Below are 22897 nucleotides of genomic sequence, written 5' to 3' on the forward strand. Positions count from 1 at the left end.
ATTAGAACACACACACACACACACACACACACACACACACACAGTTACTCTAGGTTCTAGAAACAGGTCTCCTTGTGGGGAGGTGAGGGTCAGAGCTCTTTTGGGTGGGCGTCCACCAGTGCATAGTGCGTTGCCTGGCGCCCTGAGAGAGGAAAGGCAACCCTAGCAGACGGGCATCGGCAAGGAGCTAGAAGCATCACAGAACATGGTACACGGGGGCAGGGACTCCTGCAGTCTTGGGGTCTGGCCAATGCCGGACTCAGGGGCGGGTGACAGGGAAGCGCCACAGACACTCAGCTAGGGTTCCAGGGGCAAGCGCCCTTCATAAGCCCCGCCCCAGGTCAGCGCCGCCCCGCCCCCTCCAGGCCTGCGAAGAGCGCGCAGCCCCGCCTTCTGTCCCGCCTTCAAGGCCCAGCTGCTCATGCGCGTTCTTGCCTTCGGCACGGCCCTTGCCCTGGTTCAGCTGCGCGCGCACCGCCCCTGGCACCGGTGCGCACGCGCGGGCGCGGCCCCGCCTCCGTTCCGCCGGCGCTCGGAGCCCGAGTCCGCGGGAAGATGGCGGCGCCGCTCATCCCCCTCTCCCAGCAGGTATGGGCCGGGCGGGCTGGGGGGCGGCGCCGAGGAGAGGTGCAGACGGCTGGCGCCGCGGGAGGGCCGAGGCGCGGGGAGGCCCAGCTGGGCGGTGGTGGCGGAGCCAGTGGCGTCAGCGGCTGGCGCTGAGGGGTCCGCGGCGGGCTGAGGGGCGGGCGGCCCTGAAGGTGACAGGCCGTCGAACCCGCCCGAGCGACCCTCACGGGCGGCGACGAGGTGGGCCCGCGGCGCATGTCTACTTCTCCCGGGGTCCGGGCCTACCCGCCGCCGCAGCGCCCAGGCTGGGCGGTACGTGGTGCGCTGGGCTCCCTCTTGGAGAGGTGGGCGAGGGGAGTGAGCATTTCTGCCGGCGCGGCAGCCCCTGGGCCTTTGTCTCCTGCCGGTACCAGCACCGGAGCGGACACTGTCCCTGCGGGGAGCTGGCGGGGTGGAGGACAGAGCCCCGAAAGAGCGGGGAACCGCCTGCAGGTCGATCTAGACCTGTCTCCTTCACTTGCAGGTGGTTCCGCCACCCCTGCACGGTGAAAAGAAGGGAGGGACTCCTGTCTCCCGACCCCTCTGTGTTCTCGAATTCGCCCGATGCTCTTAGGGGCAGCCTCAGTGGCGTGACAGAGACGTGCAAAAAGCCATGTGCAGGCAGTTTTGCTTTTGGGAAGGACATTAATTCATTTATCTATTCATTCTAAAACTGTGCAGTTGGGTCAGGTCCTGGGCGCACAGCAGTTAACCAGACAAGGTTGCTGCTCTCCTGGAGGTGACACTGATGGACACTGGGAACTACGTGTCTTGCTAATCACCTTTATTTACTAAGTACCTGTTTCGTACCAAACACCATATTATAAGCACTTTACTAGAACGACCTAATATAGTGTCATGATTAAGAGTGAGGATGCGGGAGAGATCATCTTATGTATAAGTCTTGGTTCCAGCTCTTATTCCTTCTGAGTGCCCTTGAATGAAGCTTTTAGCCTTTCAACACATTAATTGCCTTGTTTGGAAAATGGGGATATAAAATGTATTGGGATAATGTGAATATTAAACATGTCAAACACTTAGTGCCTAGCACACCCATAGCGCTCAGTGGTACTACAATTATTTAATCTCTTTCAGATTTGGACATTTGGGAATAGAGAACACAGCAGGTATGCCAGACCCACTGAGATTGACATGCCTTGTCACCTGATCCAAGAGAGATATGACTTCTTGTTAAGTCTTGCAAGAACTAGCCAATTTGCAACACTGTCACTAAATTGACAGTGCTTAAGACCAGTGGTTATTAATTAACAAGTTCTTGTAACAGATATGAAAGTGCTTTGTAAACTGTTAAGTATTCTACAGATATTAGTTATTGTTATATTCTGAGACTAGGTCTTATTATATTGGCCAGGCTGGCCTGAAACTCCTGGGTTCAAGCAATCCTCCTGCCTTAGCCTCCCAAGTAGCTGGGACTATAGGCACTTGCCACCAGGCCCAGCCATTAGGTATTATTATTAATAACCAAGTACTAAGTTTAGGGTGTGTATAAGTGGGTGGGGAGTGAAACTCACCTACACTCATTTAATGAGAAATGTCCCTTTTCACAGTGGGTGGTGGAGGTGTTTTTCAAACTTTCCGATTTTGACACTATCCCTCATTTGGACTTCTGTGATGACAACAGCTAATGTGTATTGAGTGCTTCAGGGTTATATGCATGTTACATGCATCACTTATTTGTAAAATGCCCTGCTCCTCGAGGAGGGGATTCTTATTTTACTACTGAAGCAACTTTAATAGGGTAGTGATTTACTACCGAGAGGTAACAAACGTGACACAACATGAGTCATGTCATGTGACTCACCTGCTTAGAACCTTTTGGACCAGACTCCTGATTCCTTCTTCCTGGGTGCCTGCTGGCTTCTCCCATCTCGTCTGCTGTGCTCTCCCTGGCACTCACACTGCAGCCATACTTGTTGCTTTACTGTTCCTCTTATAGTCCAAGCTCTCTTTGTCCTCAAGGTGTCCCTGCTAGCTGTTCCTTTTTCCTGAAGCACTTTCCCCTGTTTCTCTGTTGGTACTTCCAGTATCCGGCTCCTTTCCCTCTTTTAGGTGGCAACTCAAATGTTATTCTTCCCAGAGGTCTTTGCCAGTCACTCATTATAAGTAGCACCCCACTCAGCCATGTCTCTCCTTTTTACCACCCTTCAGCATCTGTCAGTATGCACAAATGTCTGTGTGTCTCTTTGCCATCTGTCTCCCAGTTAGACTGGGTGTCCAGTGAGAGCAAGTACAAGTCACTTGCTCAGCACCCTGGCCTCGAGCCCAGCACCTAGGAAATATCTGCTAAGCCAGAGGTGTGGACTAGCAATTTGGACCCCCAGTGCAGTTTACAAGTGGCTTTTTTTCCTCTATGTGTGGGATGATGCCTGTGGATGGGGACCAAACCCAACTGAGGAGTTGTAAGAAGAGGCTGACAGCCTGAATCCTTTGGCATCTAAGTTCAGGTCACTGACTTCTAAGCTTCTTCCTGTTCCTTTGCCTATATGCTTGTCAAATGAAGATTTTTCTCCCTTCAGATAATATGTCAACACTTCTCTCTGCTTGCTCTTTTTTTAAGATTAAAAAAAAAATTTAGTTGTAGATGGACACAGTATGTTTGTTTATTTTTATATGGTGTTGAGGCTCGAACCCAGGGCCTCACATGTGCAAGGCAAGTGCTCCACCACTGAGCTACAGCTGCAGCCCTCTGCTCTTGAGTGAAACCATGCATCAGGTCTTACTGTTATTGCACGTGTGAGGAAAGGCTCCACTAGGCTCACTTATAGCGAATTTGCGGAGATCACAAGGGCTTACAGACGGGAAGCATGGACATGATTCTAGGATACTTTCTGGTTAAGGGCAGCTGGGGAGTAACCTAGGCAGGATGCTGTTCTGGTTGGATTTCTGTAGCAGAGGGCACTTGGAAAGCAAATGGCCAGTCAAAAGTGAGTGAAGCCGTCAGTCATGGGGTTAGCAGAGTGGGGGAGGAGCATCCCTCCTCCCCAGCACTTATTGCACTTTTCCTTGCCAACCCTGCCTTTTTGTCCTCTGTCCATTCTGACATCATCTGGGCCATCTCCCTTCATATGTAATCTTTCCGGAATGTGAATGTTAATTTTCAGAACCTATATTCCTTCCTCTCCAGGAGTATTCCTTCCTTGTTAGTGTCTTAACAATTTCTATTTCTCTTTGCTTCCCTGAACAAAAGCTCTGTCTACCTCTCCCAAAAGCATGTTCGACTGCAGCTTATCCTGTGTCACCTCTTTGTGGACCAGCTACTCTCCAAGGTTACTAGGGACCCCACCCTCTTTAGCCTCAGCAGCCTGTCTTTGGAGCTGGTCTTCCTTGAGTTGGAATTGTTCCTTCTCTGGAGCCGTGGGCCTGCACTCTCCCTCTGCTCTGCCTTCACTTTTCTCTCCCACCCACAGATTTCAGACTCCTCCGTCCGCCTGCCTTCCTGCATTTCCTTGCGCTTCCTTCCCTGAGCACCCATGCGAGTACTTCAAACCAACCTCCCCCCAGACCCTTCTGGAGCCCAGCCACCTGTCTCTTCCTCATCTCTGAAGTCCTGCTGGACTCTGGAATTGGCCACTTCTTGACCACACCCCGAAGCTCACATTGGCAGGGCCTGTTTCTAATTCCTGCTTACTCACTTCATCTATGGGATCTTCTAAAACAATTCGCACCCACTCCCCTGCTCCAGAAATCTTCTATGGCTCCCATTCTTCTTCCCTCAAAATACATCCAGTTTGATGAGCCAAAGTACCGCGTTCCCCTACCCCAGCCTGACCTCTCTAGCCCCTGACCTTGCAGGCTTGTTTTCCTGCTACCCTCCTCCGCTACCCTCCTCTGGCTCTACTCCTAAGCTCCTGGCTCATCCGCCTCACCATCCATGGCTCTGTGATCTTCTGCTGTGTACTTCCTACTCCAGAGGCTGCTCTGAGGCTTCCCTGGTGCTGTCCTCCCTTGGCCCCACCCAAACAAGAGTTTTCCTTGTGTGCCTTCAGTGGGTCCTTTTCATGGTCCCCATCCCTAAGAAGTGCATGATTATTGGAGGAAGGCGCTGGGCTCAGTGATGAGGAAAAACTGCCCTATACCCCAAGAAGTTCTAGTTTCCTCTCTCCTCCTTGTCTTATGTCCTGTGTCCAGTGGCTTTGGTGCTTTTCTTTGTAGCAGGTACCACTGTTCTAGGAGGTTTTTAAAACCCGTTTTACAAGTGAAGAAAGAGACCCACATCTCTGGAGACCCACAGAGATGAAGTAACTTGTTGAAGTCCAGTAGCTGGTGGGTTAGCACTGGGGCTGAACCTGCTGACACCTGCTGCAGAGAACGCCCCCCTCCCTCATTCCTGCTGTTCTCCCCAGTTTTCCAGATAGCCTGCTGGCACCCTGCCCACAGCAGCACCCAGCCAATGTATCTGGTATGAATGCGCAGGGGCTCAAAGCGCCTGCTTGACCTCCTAGGCCTTGTTTTCTTTTTCCCCTAAATGACTGCTAATCTCAATGTCTTACTAGAATGCTAATGGCAATGCAGTATAATTTGATGGGCAGAGAGCAAAGTTTTAGAGTAAAATTTGGTCTTGCCCCTGGAAGATCCAGAATTCTCTGGCTGCCCCTTTTATTAATCTGCATTGGCCTGAATTTTGTTGGGTAGGTAGCTCCCTGCCAAGCAAGAACTTGTGTATTTTGCTTCTCTGCCCCAATTCTAAATGGAAAAACTACTTTCCTGTGCCCAGATCTTTGCCCCAGTCATCTGCTCTGGGAAGCTGAGTGACTGTCGTTAGACGTGATAGTACCAGAGAACTGAGTGTCCACTGTTTGGTTCCCATACCTCATGCGGGCCACCTGACTGTGAGGGACAGATACACTATCACTGCACCTTGGTGAGACATACCTCAACAGCACCCTCCCAGGGTGCTCACAGAGCCTCCTCCTTGGCAAAAGCTGTTACTTTCATGCTGTTCCTCAAAGATGACACTCCAAGCACCAGTGTCATGTAAAGTCCCTTCAGGATTCTGCTTTTCAGTGTCCAGGTCCCCAGATATTCATCTATTGCCCTCAGATGTTCTCTGTACCCCATCTGCAGATTGGGAATAGTACTCTATTCTTGCTTTATCTGCCTCATGGAAGGGAGCATGATGACCCCACAGGATGATGTATGTCCTTTCAAAGTGCCTTCCATTTATAGCTCCCACTATGCTGTGTTCAGCATCCTCTCATTACTGGGCATTTCCTGAGCAGTAGATGGAGCAGCAAATCTGAAGACAGCCCTGTCCTGTGGAGCTGACATCCTGAGGAAGTGACATATGGGGTGTGTCTGATGATGATCCATACTTGAGACAAGTAAAGGAGGGGAGCATATCTCATACAGAAGGTGTGGGGAGGCCTCACTCTACAGGCCTGAAGGACTGAGTAGAAATGGCATCTTGAGGCTGGGTGTGGTCACGCAGGCCTGTGGAGGAGGAGACCAAGACAGGAGGAGACCAAGGCAGGAGGTTTGCAAGTTCAAGGCTAGGCTCAGCCACTTATAAGTCCCTATCTCAAAATTAAATAAAAGGGTCTGGGGCTATGGCTCAGTGATAGAGTGCCTCTGGGTTCAATCCTTAGTGCACAAAAAAAGAAAAAAAAAAGCATCTTAGATTGCTTGATTAATCATCTTAGTCATGCTGGTCAGTTTTATCTTTGCTATATAAAAGGGTAAATGTGAGGTCAGAGATATTACATTCTTTGCTCAAGGTGGTACCCAGCGACCTCATGCAGACTTGGTTCTCCTGACCCAGGTCCAGGCCTCTTCATTGCACTGTAGTTTCCTGTCTTGGGAAGATTTTGGCACCTAGCAAGCATTACAACAGTGTGACAGCACAGAATCTCATTGTTCCTACACAATGATCATGTTACCTAATCATTAGAGATGATGTAGTCTGAGTGGAGAGAATGTCACTTTGTATGTCTTTATTTTGTATTTAAACATTTAATCTCATTGGAAAATAGAGTGAGAAGTGGAAAGTACTGCTTATTATCTTTTTTTTCCCCTTTCTCTGTGCTGGGGATGGAACCCAGGGTCTCACCCATGCCAGGCAAGTGCTCTACCTTGTGAGCTACACTCCCAGCCCTTTTTATTTTTTAGACAGGGTCTCACTAAGTTGCCAGGCTGGCCTAGAACTTGCCATCCTTCTGCTTTAACCTCCTGAATAGCAGGGATTACAGCCCTATGTCACCACACCTGCCTGGCTTGCTTATTGTCTTTATGACGGATCACAGGTGCTCGGGGGTCTTGGGCTGACGTGGAAATGAATTGTTCAGGGCTGGGGATGTGGCTCAAGCGGTAGCACGCTCGCCTGGCATGCGTGCGGCCTGGGTTTGATCCTCAGCACCACATACAAACAAAGATGTTGTATCTGCCGATAACTAAAAAATAAATATTAAAATTCTCTCTCTCTCTCATCTCTCACTCTCTAAAAAAAAAACAGAAATGAATTGTTCAGGCCTAGCCTACAAAGAGTGATGGCTCTGCCCAGGTCATAGTGAGGCTCAGGTCATGGGTGGTCAAATTGGAGGAGAAGCAGATGATGACTTGGTTTCATTTAGGTGGAGGAGAGGAGGGGTTGTTTAGACTGACCATGAGGACATGGGGAAGGGAGAGAGGAGTGGCCTTTCACATGGAGGCCAGGCAGACAGGGAAGGAGCCAAGAGGCTGCAATTCTAGATCAGAGGGCCAAAGCATGCAAGGGCCTTGGGCAGGAACTGTGGGAGTCCTTCTTTTAGTGAGGGTCACTCAGGGATGCAAAGAGGAAGGTATTTGGTAAATAGGACACAGTGGTGTGTGCCTGAATTACAAATGGCCCCAAGACAAAGGAGACCAACGGGTGTCTGCTTGCCCAGAGGGTGGCCAATAGCAGAGAGGGGTGGGGAAATGAGACCTGTCCAATGTCTCTGTACTAGCCCAGTGTGTATTTTAACATTTCATCTCATTGGAAGATAGAGTGAGATTATCCTTGGACAGTGGCCCTAAAGGTAGCATGGCCTTAAGGATTACACTCCTGCATGGGAGTAGAAGCCATTAGTTTTAACACCCATTTGGACTTTCCCACCATCCTAGCCCCAGCTCTTCATATACTCCAAGCTCTGGGATAAGTAGGGTTACAACTGCCCACGGTCAAGTTATAGCTTCAGGTTTCTGGTGGGATTACAGAATGCATTCACTAATTCTTTTCTGTCAGGCTAATGTGAGTCAGCTCTCCTCTCGTACACACCAGTTGAAAACAGGGAAAGGTGGCACCAGAAAGCCGGGCTGGAGCAGGCCCTGTCCCCATGTCCTGCACCCTCAACCTTCTAGCTCTGCCTATCCCGCCTGGCCCTTCCTGGCCCATCTGCTCTGGGCGTGCCCTTGTACTTCCTTGCACTTGCTGTGTCCTCTCTGGAATGTTCTTGCCCCCTTCATTCCTGGGTCAGTATCTGCTCTTCTTCAAATCTCAGCTGGGCCATCACTTTCTCAGGGAAACCTTTCCTGACACACTGGCCCAGCTTCTCTGTTATACCAATGGGGATGGACACTCTGTGCTTTCCATATACCTGTTTGGAATTTTCTCTTTGTGATACTCTTATTAGGTTAATGATCTTCTTCTCCCTTCTGCCTAGCCTAGGTCCCCAAGGGCAGGGGCTGTGCCTGTTTTATTCATCCTTGTGTCCCATGGTGAAACTGACACTCAGGGGCTCAGTACTCATCTGTTGAAAGAATGCCCCAAATGTAAGATATGTAAGATGGGTTCACATTATGGGAGGTAGTAAGGAGGTATGACAGGTTCTTTAGGAGGGGAGTGACACATTTAAGTCATCTGAATATCCAGAGCAGGTACTGGCTTGGATTCATGCTGTGATGTGGCCCGAATGACAAAGAGCAACCCATCCGAGATAGTTTCAGAAGGAGCAGAGGTGCCAGTGATGGAAGAAATATGTGGGGTGGCTGTTCAGACAGGGGCTCTCTAACGAGTGGGTAGGAAGCAGGCATGCTGTGTGCAGGACCCCAGGGAGCCAGGATAGCAGCAAGGGACAGACCCAGGTGGGCAAAGCCTGGTGAATGGCTGTATCACGTGAGAACAGACCACTGTATTGCAGCAGACTCCGGGCTGGTGACAGCCTGCACTTAGGTGCAGTGGGGAAGCAGCCCAGCTCTGTCGGGCTCTGTTTGCTGAGTTGTGTTGCCAACTCGAAAGAGTCCCGACGCTCCTGAGCTCCCCCGGCCTAGCTGAATTGGAGCTGGGCACAGGTAATTAGGACAGTGCACGACAGAATCTCTCGAGGGGGTCAGGTGGCAGCTGTGGAGTTGGAGTGAAAGTAGCCAGGTAGGAAGAGGGCGCCTGTACCTTGCTTTTTCTTTTCCCTCCTGTTTCTGCAGATGAGAGGAAGAAGTAGGTGCAGCCTCTCAGACAAGTGCCCTCTTCCTGTTCCGCTCAGAGGCCCAGTCAGAGCCCCCCTGTCCTAACCCTGCAGCCCAGAGCCTCCCATAATGGGGTTGGATAGAGATTTGGGACACAACTCTTATGCAGAAGTAAGGGAGGGTTGTTGAATGCCCATTCCCACCAGTTTGCTATAGTGATGTCATTGTCATTGTCTTAATTTCTGTGCTTGTTTCTGGATGTGGAACAGGAGAGAGGTAAAATGAGCAGTCAGGCCTCATAGGAAGTTGGAGTAACTGGTAGGATTGCACATTCCAAAGTGGCCATTCTCTCCCAGGGGACCTTGCTGTGTGCTCCTAGGAGGGCAAGAGGAGCTCTCCATGTGTTCCCTACTGTGTTGCCAGACACTGACATGTGGCACCTGACACACAGCAGGCAGGTGGTAACCGCCTGTGGGCTGGAGGCTGAGTGCTCAGGAAGTAGCCAGAAGCCCAGGCTGTCCCTCTGGCTGCCTCTGTAGGTGATCCGTGGACAGGACCATTTTGTCTGTCTGGTGAAGAAACAGGAACAGGGCCTAGAGATGCCTGATTAGGGTTGCTGGCTGGTGATGAGACAGGGTACTGCAAGGGCCAGTCCTGAAGCTTCTGTCTCCTCATTAGAGGTGCAAAAAGGGTACTTTGCTTTTTCTCAGGGTTCTCAGTCTGGGGCTGGGGCTCAGGGGTAGAGGGCTTGCCTAGCACGTGCGAGGCCCTGGGTTCAATCCTCAGCACCACATTAAAAAAAAAATAATAAAGTTATTGTTTACAACTAAAAAATAAACATTAAAAAAAGGAAAGAAAGAAAAGAGGGTTCTCTCACAGGAACAGGCATGCTTCCGTGACACTATGCCAGTCCATAAATGATTAGCTTTTCTTCACTTTTTGTTTTTTTTTTTCTTTCTTTCTTTAATTTTTGGTGGGGGGATGTCATCCAGGGCCTCACTCATGCTAGGCAAGTGCTGTACTACTGAGCTCCATGTCCAGTCCAAGATCATTTTCTTTTTCCAGTGGGAAATGTGATCTTGAAAAGCACATCCTCTTTAGACTAAGAAAAGCTAGTTTTGGGTCTGGGGGTGGAGCTCAGTGGTCGAGTGCTTAACTGGTGTGCAGGAGGCCATGTGTTCCATCCTCAGCACCACAAACAAAACCCCAAAACCATAACACAATTCCCAGACTTATTTGACTTGATTGGTTTAATTTTTGCTGTGTTGACTTTTAGCCACTAGAAAACGTCCTTTAATTTACAGCCTCACAAGTGGACCTTTGTAAGTATGCACTTACCTGCTGTGTGTAAAATTATACATTTAAGAAAAATAACAACTGAGTCTGAGAGAACTGGTGACATACTGTTCTGTCTTAGATGTTGGGAGCAGCTTAGCTGATGAGAGAAAATGAGCCCGGTGCAGTGGCCCACATCTATGTCCTAAGCTACTGGGGAGGCTGAGGCAGAAGGACCAGCCTGGGCAACATGGCACAACCCCATCTTAAAAATAACTAAAAGCAAAGAAAAAAGAGAGAAATGAGTGTGACATGTACTGTAGTGTACCCAACATTTGGTGAAATAGTTTATTTGGCAAAATCACTTGGTGGAGCAATGGTAAGGACTGTGATATTGGTGTCTTCCTTCCCATCTGCTCTGAGTCTTTGTAAATAAAGCCTGCTCCTCTGTCTCAGTAATAATAATAACAATGTTATAACCATAATAAGAGACCTAACATAGGTGCTGTTTTTGGCAGAGTGAGGGTTACCCACATATTCTTATTTGATACTTAGAGGAATCCTCAGGGCAGGCCCTGAAGTATCCTCATTTTATAGGTGGGCATACAGAGGCCTCAGGAGCCTTTGTAGCTTGTCTTCACTGTTGCTCAGAGGCAGAGCGGTGTCCTCATGTTCACTGATCACTCTGGCTCCATTTTGCCCTCCCCCCCACATCTAAATCTGACCCTTTCACTTACTAATAGCCTGCTTACAGGCGGGACAGGCTCACACAGGTGAAATAAATATGAACCCCCAGGCTGCAGGTAGAGCTCATCCATAGAATGTGCACTTAGCATGTGCCAGGCCCTGGGTTCCATCCCCAGCACTGGGGCGGGGTGGGAGAGCTTTCCTCCTGTCTCACAAAGCACAAAATTTTGTGTAAGGAGGAGAGTGTGTGGCAACAGCAGCCTTCCATCAAGTGGATTGGAAGTGTCGCTTCCCTAAGTTGGGAGCTGTGGGAGTTTGGGGTAAAGAGACTCCTTTCAGTGGGGAGCACAGGAGATATCTTGGAGCAGGGGTTGGTGCTGGGGCTAGAGGCCCCCCAGGAACAGGGAGACAAGGGGCGGCAAGTGTAGTGTGTTGAGTAGAGCATCTGCCTAATGGGAAGGGACGCAGGGATTGAGTCTGCACCAGTGTGCAAGTGTGTGCAGGGGAGCGTGCCTGTGCCTTGAGCATATACTGGTGTGTCAGTGTACAGGTTTGATTTAGGATTTTTTTTTTTTTTTTTTTTAGTATTAGGGATTGAACCAAGGCCTATGTATACTAGGCAAGTGTGCTACCACTGAGCTAGCACTGATTTAGGATTTTTTGATGTTACGTTGGTACGAAAATAATATGCACTCAGGATAAACTGTTCTTGGAGCTGTGACTTCAGATCTTTCTCCAGGTTAGCAACATGTGATCCTCTCTCTCCTGATGCTAGGCAGTGGCAGCAAGCGCAGCTCCCAGCCAGCCCTGCCATCACATGTCCTCGGCACTCTGGCGAGCTGTGGCTAAGCTCCGTGTTCAGCCGGCTCGGTGGGCTCAGTGCGTTTCCAGTTTATGTGTCTTCAACTTACAATGGATCTGTCAGGACCTCACCCCATTGTATATTGAGAAGCATCTGTATGTGTGTGTATGTATGTATTTTGTGTCGGCTTTGCAAGTATGTGTGTATTAGAGACTGTGAGAATGTACAAGTGGGTGTGGATGAGTGTACATGTGTGAGCACAGATGTGAATGTATGTCAGCGAGTGTGTGTGAGCACATGTGCACACCTGTGAGTATGTGAGGAGTACACTTAGCCAGGCAGGGGCGGAGCTGGCTGGGCAGCACTTCCAGGACTGGGGCTGAGGGTTTGGACTGTCTTCTTGTTTGGACACCACAAGGGCTCTGTGAGCAGGGTGTGACTATGTACCAGATGACCTGGAGGGAAGGCCGGGATCCAGGTAGAGGTGTGTGGGGTGCAGGTGGGGTCAGAGAGCCCAGGGTGGGAGGCACCCTCATTCCTTCCCCATTAGCGCCCAGCTGTGGTCCTCGCCCTCATCTCATCACTGCTGCCAGTGCATCTGCTCTTCTGCATGAGAGTGTATCACCTGACTCTGGCGTCTGTGGCTCTGGAGACTGTCTCTGCTCACCATGAAATCTGGGAGCCTGGTTTGGTGCCTGATATCTAAAGGATCCAGCAATATGGGGTGACTGCACTGTAGAAAAACGGCAGGCAAAGGGAAGTAGATGATGCCACCAGCAGGGATCAAGAGGACGAGGGAGGCTGGGGGGCTGACAAGACAGGATCTGGGAGTCCTCGTCAGGCCAAGAACATCCCAGTGGGAGGCCACATGCTTCCATATTCTAGTCCTGGGTCATATGCCCAGGATGTGGGAGGGAAAGAAGTGAAGTCAGGCCAGGGGTCAGAAGATGGCAGGGACATTGGAACCCAGGGAGAGGGCTCAGGGCACACTTGTGGAAAGTTAGGAGCACTGCGGGAAGTGGGCATCCTCTTGGCAGGTGGGAGGGACCCTGCTGTGTGGTCCCTATGAGTCAGTGCAGGGCCTTGATCAGGAAACACAGAATGTGTGGGAGGAGCAGTGTCCTGGGAGACTGGTCAGCAGCAGTGAGGGGTACCTGGAGCCTGTGCCACTTTTGATCTTAAGCTGCGTGTTCAGGAGGAGTGGCAGGAATCTGCTCCTCTGCTGCCTGGGCCCGGTCCTCCCCATCGCCCTGCCTGTGCATGGCTGTCCTTGCCCCTGGCTCTGGTGCTGCTCCCTTCCTCCTCTCCCACAGCCCTGTCTCCTTCCACTGCTTCCACATGGATGCTCCTTGCCCTTGTTTGACTCCAGCTTCTTGGACGGGTTCAGCTGTGGAGGTGGCGCCTCCCAGTCTCCCTGCCGCCATGGGTGTGTGTCTGTTTGCAGGCTGCAGAGTCACCCTCTGTCCTCTGTCCTTATAGCACTTGGCAGCCCTGTGTTTTGTTGTCTAATGGCATCCTCAAGCCAGGTAGGGGTCTCCTTGTTCACAGCCATACCTGTACTATGGCAGGGCCTGGGCACTCAGATGTTGCTGGAGTGCAAACTGCATTCCCCTCCATGCCCTGCTAAGGACATTCCAGAGAAACAGGGTTTAAAGGTGACCTTGTGTCTGGTTCTCTGTATTTCTTTCCGTACAGTGAGTTGCCAGGCTCTGGGATCCTCGTCCTGCTGGAAGACCATCATCTCTCCTGCTCAGTGTCTCCCATCTCCCACCCCCACCCCATTCACCCTTTGGTCTGCTGCCCGACTCTGAAGCTTCATCTCACCTTGGGACAACATCCGGGCTTTTCCACCTGGAAACTTGCTGAATTTTCCATAGACCTGGCCTGCCTTCTCTGATCCAGAGCCCGCCTGGCTCATCATCCCTGACCCTTGGCCTCAGGCTCTGGAGGAACCTACAATCACCACTGTGTCACATACCCTCTGTGGTGTAATCTTGACTCCCTTTGCCTATCCGTCTTCCCTTCCAGAAGTCCAGAGCTGTGTCCCACACTTGTTTATATCCCAGGGCCTCCTCTTAGCCTGAACTCAGCATCTCTTGGTTGAGTGAGTGAATGAATGAAGTACCAAGTCCAGGAGATCCTGGAGCTGGCAAATCCCAGGGCAGACCACTTTTGGGGGATTTTCTGTGAGGAGCAGAGGGGAGGTGGGTGGCTTGGGTGGAACCAGGATGGAGGGGTTATTTCTGGGAACTAGGGTACATTTTCACTTGGAACTGGTGGAAAGAGAGCAAGGAAGGAAGGAAAAGGAATCATAATAGCCTGTGATTGATGAGTCCCCAGTGGTGGGAATGCTCATTGTCATTTTCCTGATACAGAAACTGAGGCATAGAGGGGGTCTCATCCTTCCTGAGGTTGCAAGCATTCCGGTGGTAGGGTAGGATTGTAGTCTGCATCTGTATGGTGGCACTGTTGACCTCTGTGTGGGACCGCTTTTAGTGAAGCAAGATAGGAGGGGAGAGATGCAGGCAGAACCATGAGGTCTGTCCCAGAGATGCACTGGGCATGGAGGCTGCCCTGAGTGACCATTGTTTCCCCCTCAATTTCCAGTTCCAGTGGAGGAAAGCTGAGAGCTATGGTCTCCTACTGAAAGCCCTGGATTTGAGGCTTTCAGTCCTCATTTATGCTCTGGGGTTAATCTCCTTCACTGTGACACCTGGTTGTGAGTCTAAACTCCCAGGTGGCTCTGTTGCCCCATGGTTCCATCAAGGGGTGGGGACTGCAGTCTTTATCACTGTACCATGTCCCCTCTGCAGGCCCTGAGTTCTGTGCCCTGGCTGCATCCATCTTTAGCTGTCCCTCCCCTTGGCGATTGTTTAGTTCCTGGATAATAGATTTCAAGAATCTTTATATCTTGCTTCTCCTTGCATTTTTCTTTTTCTCTTTAAAAGAAAAAAATATATATATATATATAAAAAAATTATATAATTAGTTGTTGATAGACACAATATCTTTATTTTTATTTGTTTATATTTTTGTGATTCTGGGGACCAAATCCAGGGCCTCACACATGCAAGGCAAGCGCTCTACCACTGAGCTACAACCCCAGCCTTCTTTTTCCCTTTTCTGTTCCATTCACAGAGGCTGCTCCTGCTAGCAGAACCTCAGGGAACATAGGAGGACGCAAAGCAGTTAGGGAGCTGCAGCACCTTGTGCCTAGAAGCCAGCCCACACTGAACGTGCTGGTTCCTGCCCTCCTTTCTCACTCAGCAAAGTGTGACAGTTGTATCCCATTCATATATATTCTTTTTTTTTTTTTTTGCTATGAGCTATTCTGTTCTGTGGAGACGCAGCAATTTATTATTGGTTCACCAGCCCTGGACTGTTTCCAACCCTTTCTGTCTGCGTTTGTGCCCTCGAGGAGGGAGAGCTGAATGAACACCTGCCCTTCTGCCCTCCTGCACTTTTGATCAGTCCTCAGGCCATACTCCAGGAGTTCTTGTTTCACATTTTTATTTTGTTTTGTTTGCTGGGGATGGAACCCAGGGTCTCCTGTGCCAGGCAAGTGCTCTACTGTGAAGCAGAAATGCTGGATTTTTTTGTTTGACAAAGGTTTGACCCTGTCGGTGGCAATTATTTGTGACACTTAACCCCACGCATATACATTTTCCCCCCCAGTACTGGGGGTGGAACCCAGGGGTGTTGTACCACTGAGCTACACCCCATCACTCTTTATTTTTTGAGACAGGGTCTTGCTAAAGTGAGGAGACTGACCTGAAATTTGCAGTTTTCTTGCCTCAGCTTCCTGAGTCTCAGGGATTGCAGGTGTGCACCAACACACCTGATGATTTGTGACACTTAACCTGTAAGCATCTTGACCTTTTGGGTCCTTGCCAAAACAGAAACACATCAAACAGTGGTCTTTAATTAAAATGTAAAAATTTAACACTAAAGTAGAGAGAAGAATTGAATGAATCCCCATGAACCCACCACCTACTTACAATAAATAACAACATTTTAGTAATTTCTTTGCACCTGTCACCATCCCGTGACTCCCACCACACTAAACTCTCACCCTGCTAAGCCTTTTTATTTCCTGGGTTTTTTAAGTGTAGAAATCACTTCAACACACACCTCTGAGAGTTAAGGACATTTTTCTTTATAGAACCACAGTGCCATTATTGCAGTTCACACAACTAATGTCCACATTCACATTTTCCTGTTTGTCTAAAAATGTCCCCTTACATTTAGTTGTTAGGTCTCCAAAGTCTATTAAAAACAAACAATACAAACTTTTTTTAGATTATTGTAGAGTTACATGCAGTTGTAAAAAAAAAAAAAAAAACACAGACTCATTTACCCCAGTGACTCCAGTTGTGAGTTTTGTATAACTGTGGGACAGGGTTGCAACCAGAATATTGTCATTAGTGTAGTCAGATGCAGATCCCTCTCTCCCACACCCACTTCTCCTCCATCCTGTCCTTAATCCCTGGCAACCATAAATCTGTTCATATCTGTAATTTTAGCAGTTTTTAAAATCATAGCATGTAGCCTCTTGGCGTTGGCCTTTTTCAATCATCATCATTCTGTGGAGATTCATCTGGGTTGTTGTGTATCCATAGTCATCCGGGTTGTTGTGTATCCATAGTTCGTTCTTTTTTCTTTGGCCTAGTGCTGGGGATGGAACTCAGGGCAAGATGCATACCAAACACACAGTCTACCACTGAGTTACATCCCCAGCCCTCATTCCTTATCATTGCCAAGTGTTCTGAGATGTTCTTGGACCACAGTTTATTGAAAGAATCATGTAATTGCTTGTTATAGGACTTTGGGGCATTTCCAGATTGGACCATGACAGATAAACTGTTGTGAACATTGTGTGTGGGATGTTATATGAACACAAGTCATTTCTCAGGGGCAGATGCCCAGGACAGGAGTTGGTTGTGTATCGTTGTGTATTTAGGTTTTTAGAAGAAACTGCCCAGCTGTTTGCCAGAGCTTACCTTTTCGTGTTCCCACTGGCAGTGGAAGAGTGGTCTGGTTTCTCTGCATCCTCACCAGCATTTAGTGTCGTCATTTGTATTTTAACCACTTTGATGGGCTTGAAGTAGCATCTCACTGTAGCTTTAAATTAAATTTCTCTGGTGGTTAATGATGAGCATCTTTTCATATGCTCATTTGCCATCTCTGTATCCTCTTTGGTGAAACGTCCCTTCATTCCTTTTTCCCATGTTCTGATTGGTTGATTTGTGGGTTTTTTTTTCTTTTGTTGAGTTTTGAGAGTTCTTTATGTATTTTTGTTGTATTTATTTATTTACTTTAATTTGGAGGGTAGACAAGAGATGCCTTTTGTTGACACTTTCAAATACTATTTTGTCTTATTTTTTTTACAGTCCTAGAAATTGACCCTAGAGACTAGTGCTTGCTAGGCAAGCACTCTACCACTGAGCTGCATCTGCAGACCTTTTTAGAATTTTATTTTGAGACAGAGTCTTGCTAAATTGCCAAGACTAGCCTCAAACTTGCGATCCTCCTAACTCAAACTCCTGAGAGGCTGGGATTACTGGCCTTTGCCACCAAGCTTGGCTGAGTTTCCATATATTTTAGATGCTAGTCCTTCACTGGATATGGGCTTTGCAAATATGTCTTCCTAATCTGTAGCTTGTGTTTTCATGTTTTTATATAGGTCTTTTGCAAAGCAAACATTTAAAAATTTCAGCAAGGTTCCATTTCAATCTTTCCTTTTATGAATTGGGCTTTTGATATCAAGTCTAAGAACTTGTTGCCTAACCCTAGATCCTAAAAATTTTCTTCTATAATTTTTCCCTAAAAGTTTTATATTTTTGTGTTTTTTGTTTAAGTTCATGATCCACTTTGAGTTGATTTGTGTATAGGGTATGAGAAGTAGGTTGAGCCTCGGTTTCGTCTGTGAATGCCAGTTGCTCCAGCACCATGCTTGAAAAGGCTGACCTCAGTCACATGTTGTCTCTCATCTGTGGAAGCTAGAGGACAGAAGGCAAGAAGGCAGTCTGGGAGGGGATCGGTTGTCATGAAGATATAGGAAAGGGCAGTGGTAGAGAAGTAGGAGGGCACGGGAGAGGAAGGAAGGGAAAGGAAAAGAAATATGGAAGGAATTTAATAAAAGCACGTTCTATACATGTTTAAATGCACCAAAAGGAAGTTCACCTTTATGTATATAGAGAAATATCAATCAGAGGAGAATAAACAAGTGGAAGGAGGATCAGTAGAGTAGAAAAGGGAGAAAAGGGGGATTGAAATCAAATTCCTTGCATGTATAATTTTGTCAAAAGGAAGCCAAATACTATGTATAATTATAATGCTCTAATAAAAAAGGAGGAGGAGGAGGAGGAGAAAAGGCTCTCCTTCCTCCTATATGGCTTTTACATCCTAGCCAAAAATCGCTAAAGAGGGCTGGGGATGTGGCTCAAGTGATAGCGCGCTCCCCTGGCATGCGTGCGGCCCGGGTAGGATCCTCAGCACCACATACAAACAAAGATGTTGTGTCCGCCGAAAACTAAAAAATAAATATTAAAATTCTTGCTCTCTCCTCTCTCTCTCTTAAAAAAAAAAAATCGCTGAAGAAGGCTGGGTGTCAGGCTTAGTGTTGGGGCACAGGCTTAGCGTGTTCTCCCTGGGTTCCATCCCAACACATACACACACACACACACACACACACACACACACACAATCAGTTGGGCATGTTTTTGTGGGTTCTCTCTCCTTTTTGTTCTCTTGCTCTGTGTGTCTGCCCCCTGCAGTATTATAGCATCTTGACTGCAGTAGTTGTTTATCTTTAACTCAGGTAGACTAATTCCTCCTGCTTTGTTCTGTGTGTGTGTGTGTGTGTGTGTGTGTGTGTGTGTGTTTCTCCCATAGCTTTATTGAGGTAAAATTGAAGTACACTAAATGAACATATTTGAAGTATGCAATTTGATCAGTTTGACATGTATAACTAATAACAATCAATATGCAAAGCATTTTTTAAAAATTTGAAATCATGCAGACTGTGTTTCCTGCATGATTTATTACCTAAGAAATCAATCACCAGCTTTGTTCTTTTTCAAAAAAATTTTTTTTGATGTAGGAAAGTAATATAATTTAATAAAATGCATCACATGAGTCTGTATAGAATAACAAGCATACATAGTCCAGTCCTTATTATAAATGGACTTTTCTGGATAATAGAAAAGATAATAGACTCAGAAGTTAATTTTCAGTAAGAGGACTCTGATGTTGCCTTAATTTTGTTGAAATTGAAGTGTGAGTATTCTGACTTTAGATCAACAACTTGATCCGTCATCTACTGCTTTGGCAGAAAGCCATTCCAACCAAAAACTCATTATTAGAAAGAATGTGTTAGCTAGATGGCCATTAATAAGTAGTAACATAATCATGTGTAGTTCAAATAAATGCATTTGCATATCATATAATATATTAAATGATGAAGTCAGATCTCCCCCTCCACCACCCCTCCACCCCACCCTGGGATTTTTTCATTTACTCAATTTTTATTTTAAAAAGGCACTTATTTTCTCTGGCTTTCGGAGAATTCCTGAATCTTCTTTAGGTCTTTTAGTACCTAAGTGTGAGACTACAGTGATCTTCATTTATATTTCAGTTATAAGATAAATCTAGAAATAGACAAAATATCATCCATTAAGCCCTTTGCTTTATAAGCAAACCATATTGTAGATATAGTTTTTTTTTTTTTTAAGGGAAACTAAAGACAGCATTGTATTAGGGAATTTTTTTGTTTTGTTTTGTTTTTGTTAAAGAGAAACTAAAGGCAGCATTGTTCTTACAGTTAGAGAAGAATAAAAGAAGTCAATATGATTGCAAAGAATGAGAAGGGCCTTCTACTCAGGAGAGGAGGAAGAGGGGCATCCCTACAGAGCTCCTTTTTTTTTTTTTTAAAGAGAGAGTGAGAGAGGAGAGAGAGAGAGAGAATTTTAATATTTATTTTTTAGTTATCGGCGGACACAACATCTTTGTACGTGGTGCTAAGAATCGAACCCGGGCCGCACGCATGCCAGGCGAGCGCTACCGCTTGAGCCACATCCCCAGCACCCCCCTCCCCCTCCCCGCGCTACAGAGCTCCTTGACCAGCAGGAGGGCTGAATCTTGAAGCTGGTGGTAGAAATGGCCGGTGGAGCAGCAGACACACGTGTTGCTTTTGGTGTAAGGAGCAAGAGGGCTTTGGAGTTTATGAAGTCACGTTGCCTCCATTCTTGTCATGCCAATCTGGCTTCTAACCTATCCAACCTGGCCATCCCCTCAGGGACTACTTTCATAGAGGGGACCAGTGATCTCCATGCTCCTACTTCCAGGGATCAACTCCCTGTTATCTGACCCTCTCCTCAGTGTTTTACACAGGTAGCTACTAGTGAAACCGCTGTTGACCGGTGACGAGTTCTTGCTTCCCCAATGTTGAAGAATAACACCAGAAAGCACACACCGAGGCAAGGTCAGAGTAGAAATTAGAAATTTATTAAAGGACAGCAGAAAAGACTTCTCCCGGAGGAAGAAGGGGACCCAAAAGGTGGGAATCCGTGGAAGGGCTGTTTTTTCCCCTTTTTATAGTTCTTTCAGTGATGGAATGTAGGTTGGAGGCCTACAGGTGGGCTTAATTATCACCTTTTGGGATGGGTTATCTCCAAGTCTGTTGGGGCTGTTTTCCTGGGCTCCATTAACATTTCTTTGAGGTGGATGGACTTTGGCCTAGGGCCTTTAGGACTTCATTAACATTCCATGAGTTGTCCTGCGTTTTCCCTGAGTCATTCCCAGCGTGGCCTCCATTTTAGATTTCACTCGATATTAGACCCGATTTACCTAACTACACTGACTACCTAACTTTAAATCTGGCTTCATTCCCCCCTCTAATTTGGGAACTCCTTACTGCTGTAAGGAAGGGGGGCGAAGAAAATCTCTCTGGCTTCTTCAGGCTGACAAAAGGGGCGATGTTGGGCAAGCAGTTTGGAGTCCCCCTTTAAAATCGGGTCTATCGAGTGGGTCCATGATAGAAGTCTGATTGAGAGGTAATAGACTGGAGGGCCATTTGAGTGATGGGTGGTCTATAAGAGAAACAAGAATTCATTAGTACTGGAACCAGATTGATGCAGCAATAAATCCCATAGCACAGGAATATGCCAATGAGTATGATCCCAAAGACAGAGACTAACAATGTTTTCCACCAGGAAGTACCAAGAACCAGGAGCCAAGATATTGTTTCCATGACAAGGTTGCTGAGGACATGGCTTCTATCTGAGCATGTAAATCTTTAAGGATATTCGTCACATTGTCAGAATTGTCAGGGATGTAAACACAACATTTAACTTTTAGGGTTATAGATGTCCTTTCCTTAAGATACAGTTTAATAACTTAATGTCATCTGAGCTTGCAAAATCCTTTTACTAGTATGACCTCTGTGTCTAATAGAGAAATCTTTAATTCTGCTACTTAGGGCTGGATAACCATACTAGCAAACACCATGCCTACTTGTGTAGGTTAGAAATAAAGGCCTTGAACTAAAAACTACTCTGGCAGTTCCTTTTGATAGTTATCAGGCATTCCTGTCTGAGAATCTCTTTTGAAGCCTCCAGCTTACTTATTTATGGAAGTTACATTTAACTATTATTTCATTTAAAATGTCCAGGAATAGCTGTGTTTTGGCTTTGACTGTCTTTGCTAAGTGTTTAAGATGAAGCAAGTCAAACTGACTTTTGTTTCTATCTATTGTTAACAGTCAGCTGAGTTTCCTTGGGAGTCCTCGGGAACTTTACAGCAGCTTCTCAGATCTGCTAGTGCCATTTGCGCTAGGATGGGTCCAGGCCTTGCTTGATCATGTGGCTTCCCTCGGAAGCATCAGGGATGTCTCCCTTTTCTGATGACCCTCCTCTTCACAGCAAATGCACTGATTGGCTTTCTGTCCTCCACTGGTCTCATTAATCTCCCTGATCGGGAGGTTATGTGGCCTAGAGTTGCAAAGCTCTTTGGAAAAGTCCCCTATCCCCTGACTCAGACTGACACAGAGGGCAAGAGCCAAATTTTTAATTTTAAAACTTAATCTTAAACATTCAGCAAATAAGTTTTAACAGCCTTATATTAAGAGCACTGGGCTTTAATGTCTATCTCTCTATCCTGTAGGTGATAACTCCTTATCTTACATTAACCCAGGTTGTGAGTTCTTAAAGCAGTACCTCTGCAAAACAGGCAATCTTTAGACCATTTTGAAAACTACAAGATAAAATTATCAAGAGTAAAAACATATTTAGTTCATGTAATAGCTACCTTGAATTTTGGTGGAGTTATACATTATATCCCCTGTTTGAGATCCTAGTAATCTTGACAAAAAACAACTTTTGGACACAACTTTAAAAGTACTGAAATACTGAAATCTAGCCTACTTCTTTCATAATCACTTTCACATGCAGTGAGATGAGACATAGAGCCTTATCTCAAGTAAGGTGGGGCTCTTCATAGATCTTAAATACTATAGTTCTGAAACTGATCTTTGCTTTTTTAGACATCATTTTACAAAGCCTACATAAATTGTTGTGAACTTGAGCAAACACAACATAATATCACATCTAAAACAGGAATTAAAGAAAGGTTGAAAACTTTTAACCTTTTGTAGAAAAGTAGTAAAGTACTTTTGTGTTTTACAATAAAACCTTTATATAGATTAAGCCCTCATTAACTTAAAAATACACTTAAGTTGTATCTCAGTGTAAAAAGGTAACATAGAACTGTACATATCTTATTGATAACAAGCCCAGTTATAGACCACAAATGATTTAATTATATCTCCAACATGTCTTTCTTTTAAGCCTAAAATTACCATACAACTTTAGAACACCAGCTTGATATAATGCTCTTTCTAAAGCTTCTACCTAACAGACTTGTATACCTGGAAGATGTGAACACATTAATAGCACCAATTACATTGATGTTTATATTAACCAAGTTTAGCTTTTAAAGAGATAACATAGCACAATTCTCTAAAACAATAGCACTTGTTTAACCAGCTGTTTAATTTCTTTAAGATTACTTGCTCAACACTTGTAAGCAACTTACACAGACCTTCTTTATATCATTTACTTAAACTCTTTTAATTACTTAATCATATAGACTCTT

At 46.6% G+C, this 22897-nt stretch overlaps 1 protein-coding gene across 7 annotated transcripts in view; it reads left to right on the top strand.

Moving 5' to 3' along the window:
• Positions 1-501: 501 nt before the first annotated feature.
• The window catches only part of Eps15l1 (epidermal growth factor receptor pathway substrate 15 like 1), a 103013-nt gene continuing 80617 nt past the window's right edge, over positions 502-22897 (top strand). For 5 of the 7 annotated variants that reach the window (XM_076846653.1, XM_076846702.1, XM_076846692.1 and 2 more), the window contains exon 1: positions 503-588. In XM_076846653.1, coding sequence (XP_076702768.1) covers positions 556-588 — 33 coding nt within the window. In that variant the 5' untranslated portion in view covers positions 503-555. Of the gene's footprint in view, positions 589-22897 lie in introns of all 7 variants that reach the window. The other 2 variants (XM_076846662.1, XM_076846671.1) reach the window with 1 other exon arrangement.

The sequence above is a fragment of the Callospermophilus lateralis genome, chromosome 1, assembly GCF_048772815.1.
Source record: "Callospermophilus lateralis isolate mCalLat2 chromosome 1, mCalLat2.hap1, whole genome shotgun sequence".
In the NCBI taxonomy this organism is placed as follows: domain Eukaryota; kingdom Metazoa; phylum Chordata; class Mammalia; order Rodentia; family Sciuridae; genus Callospermophilus; species Callospermophilus lateralis.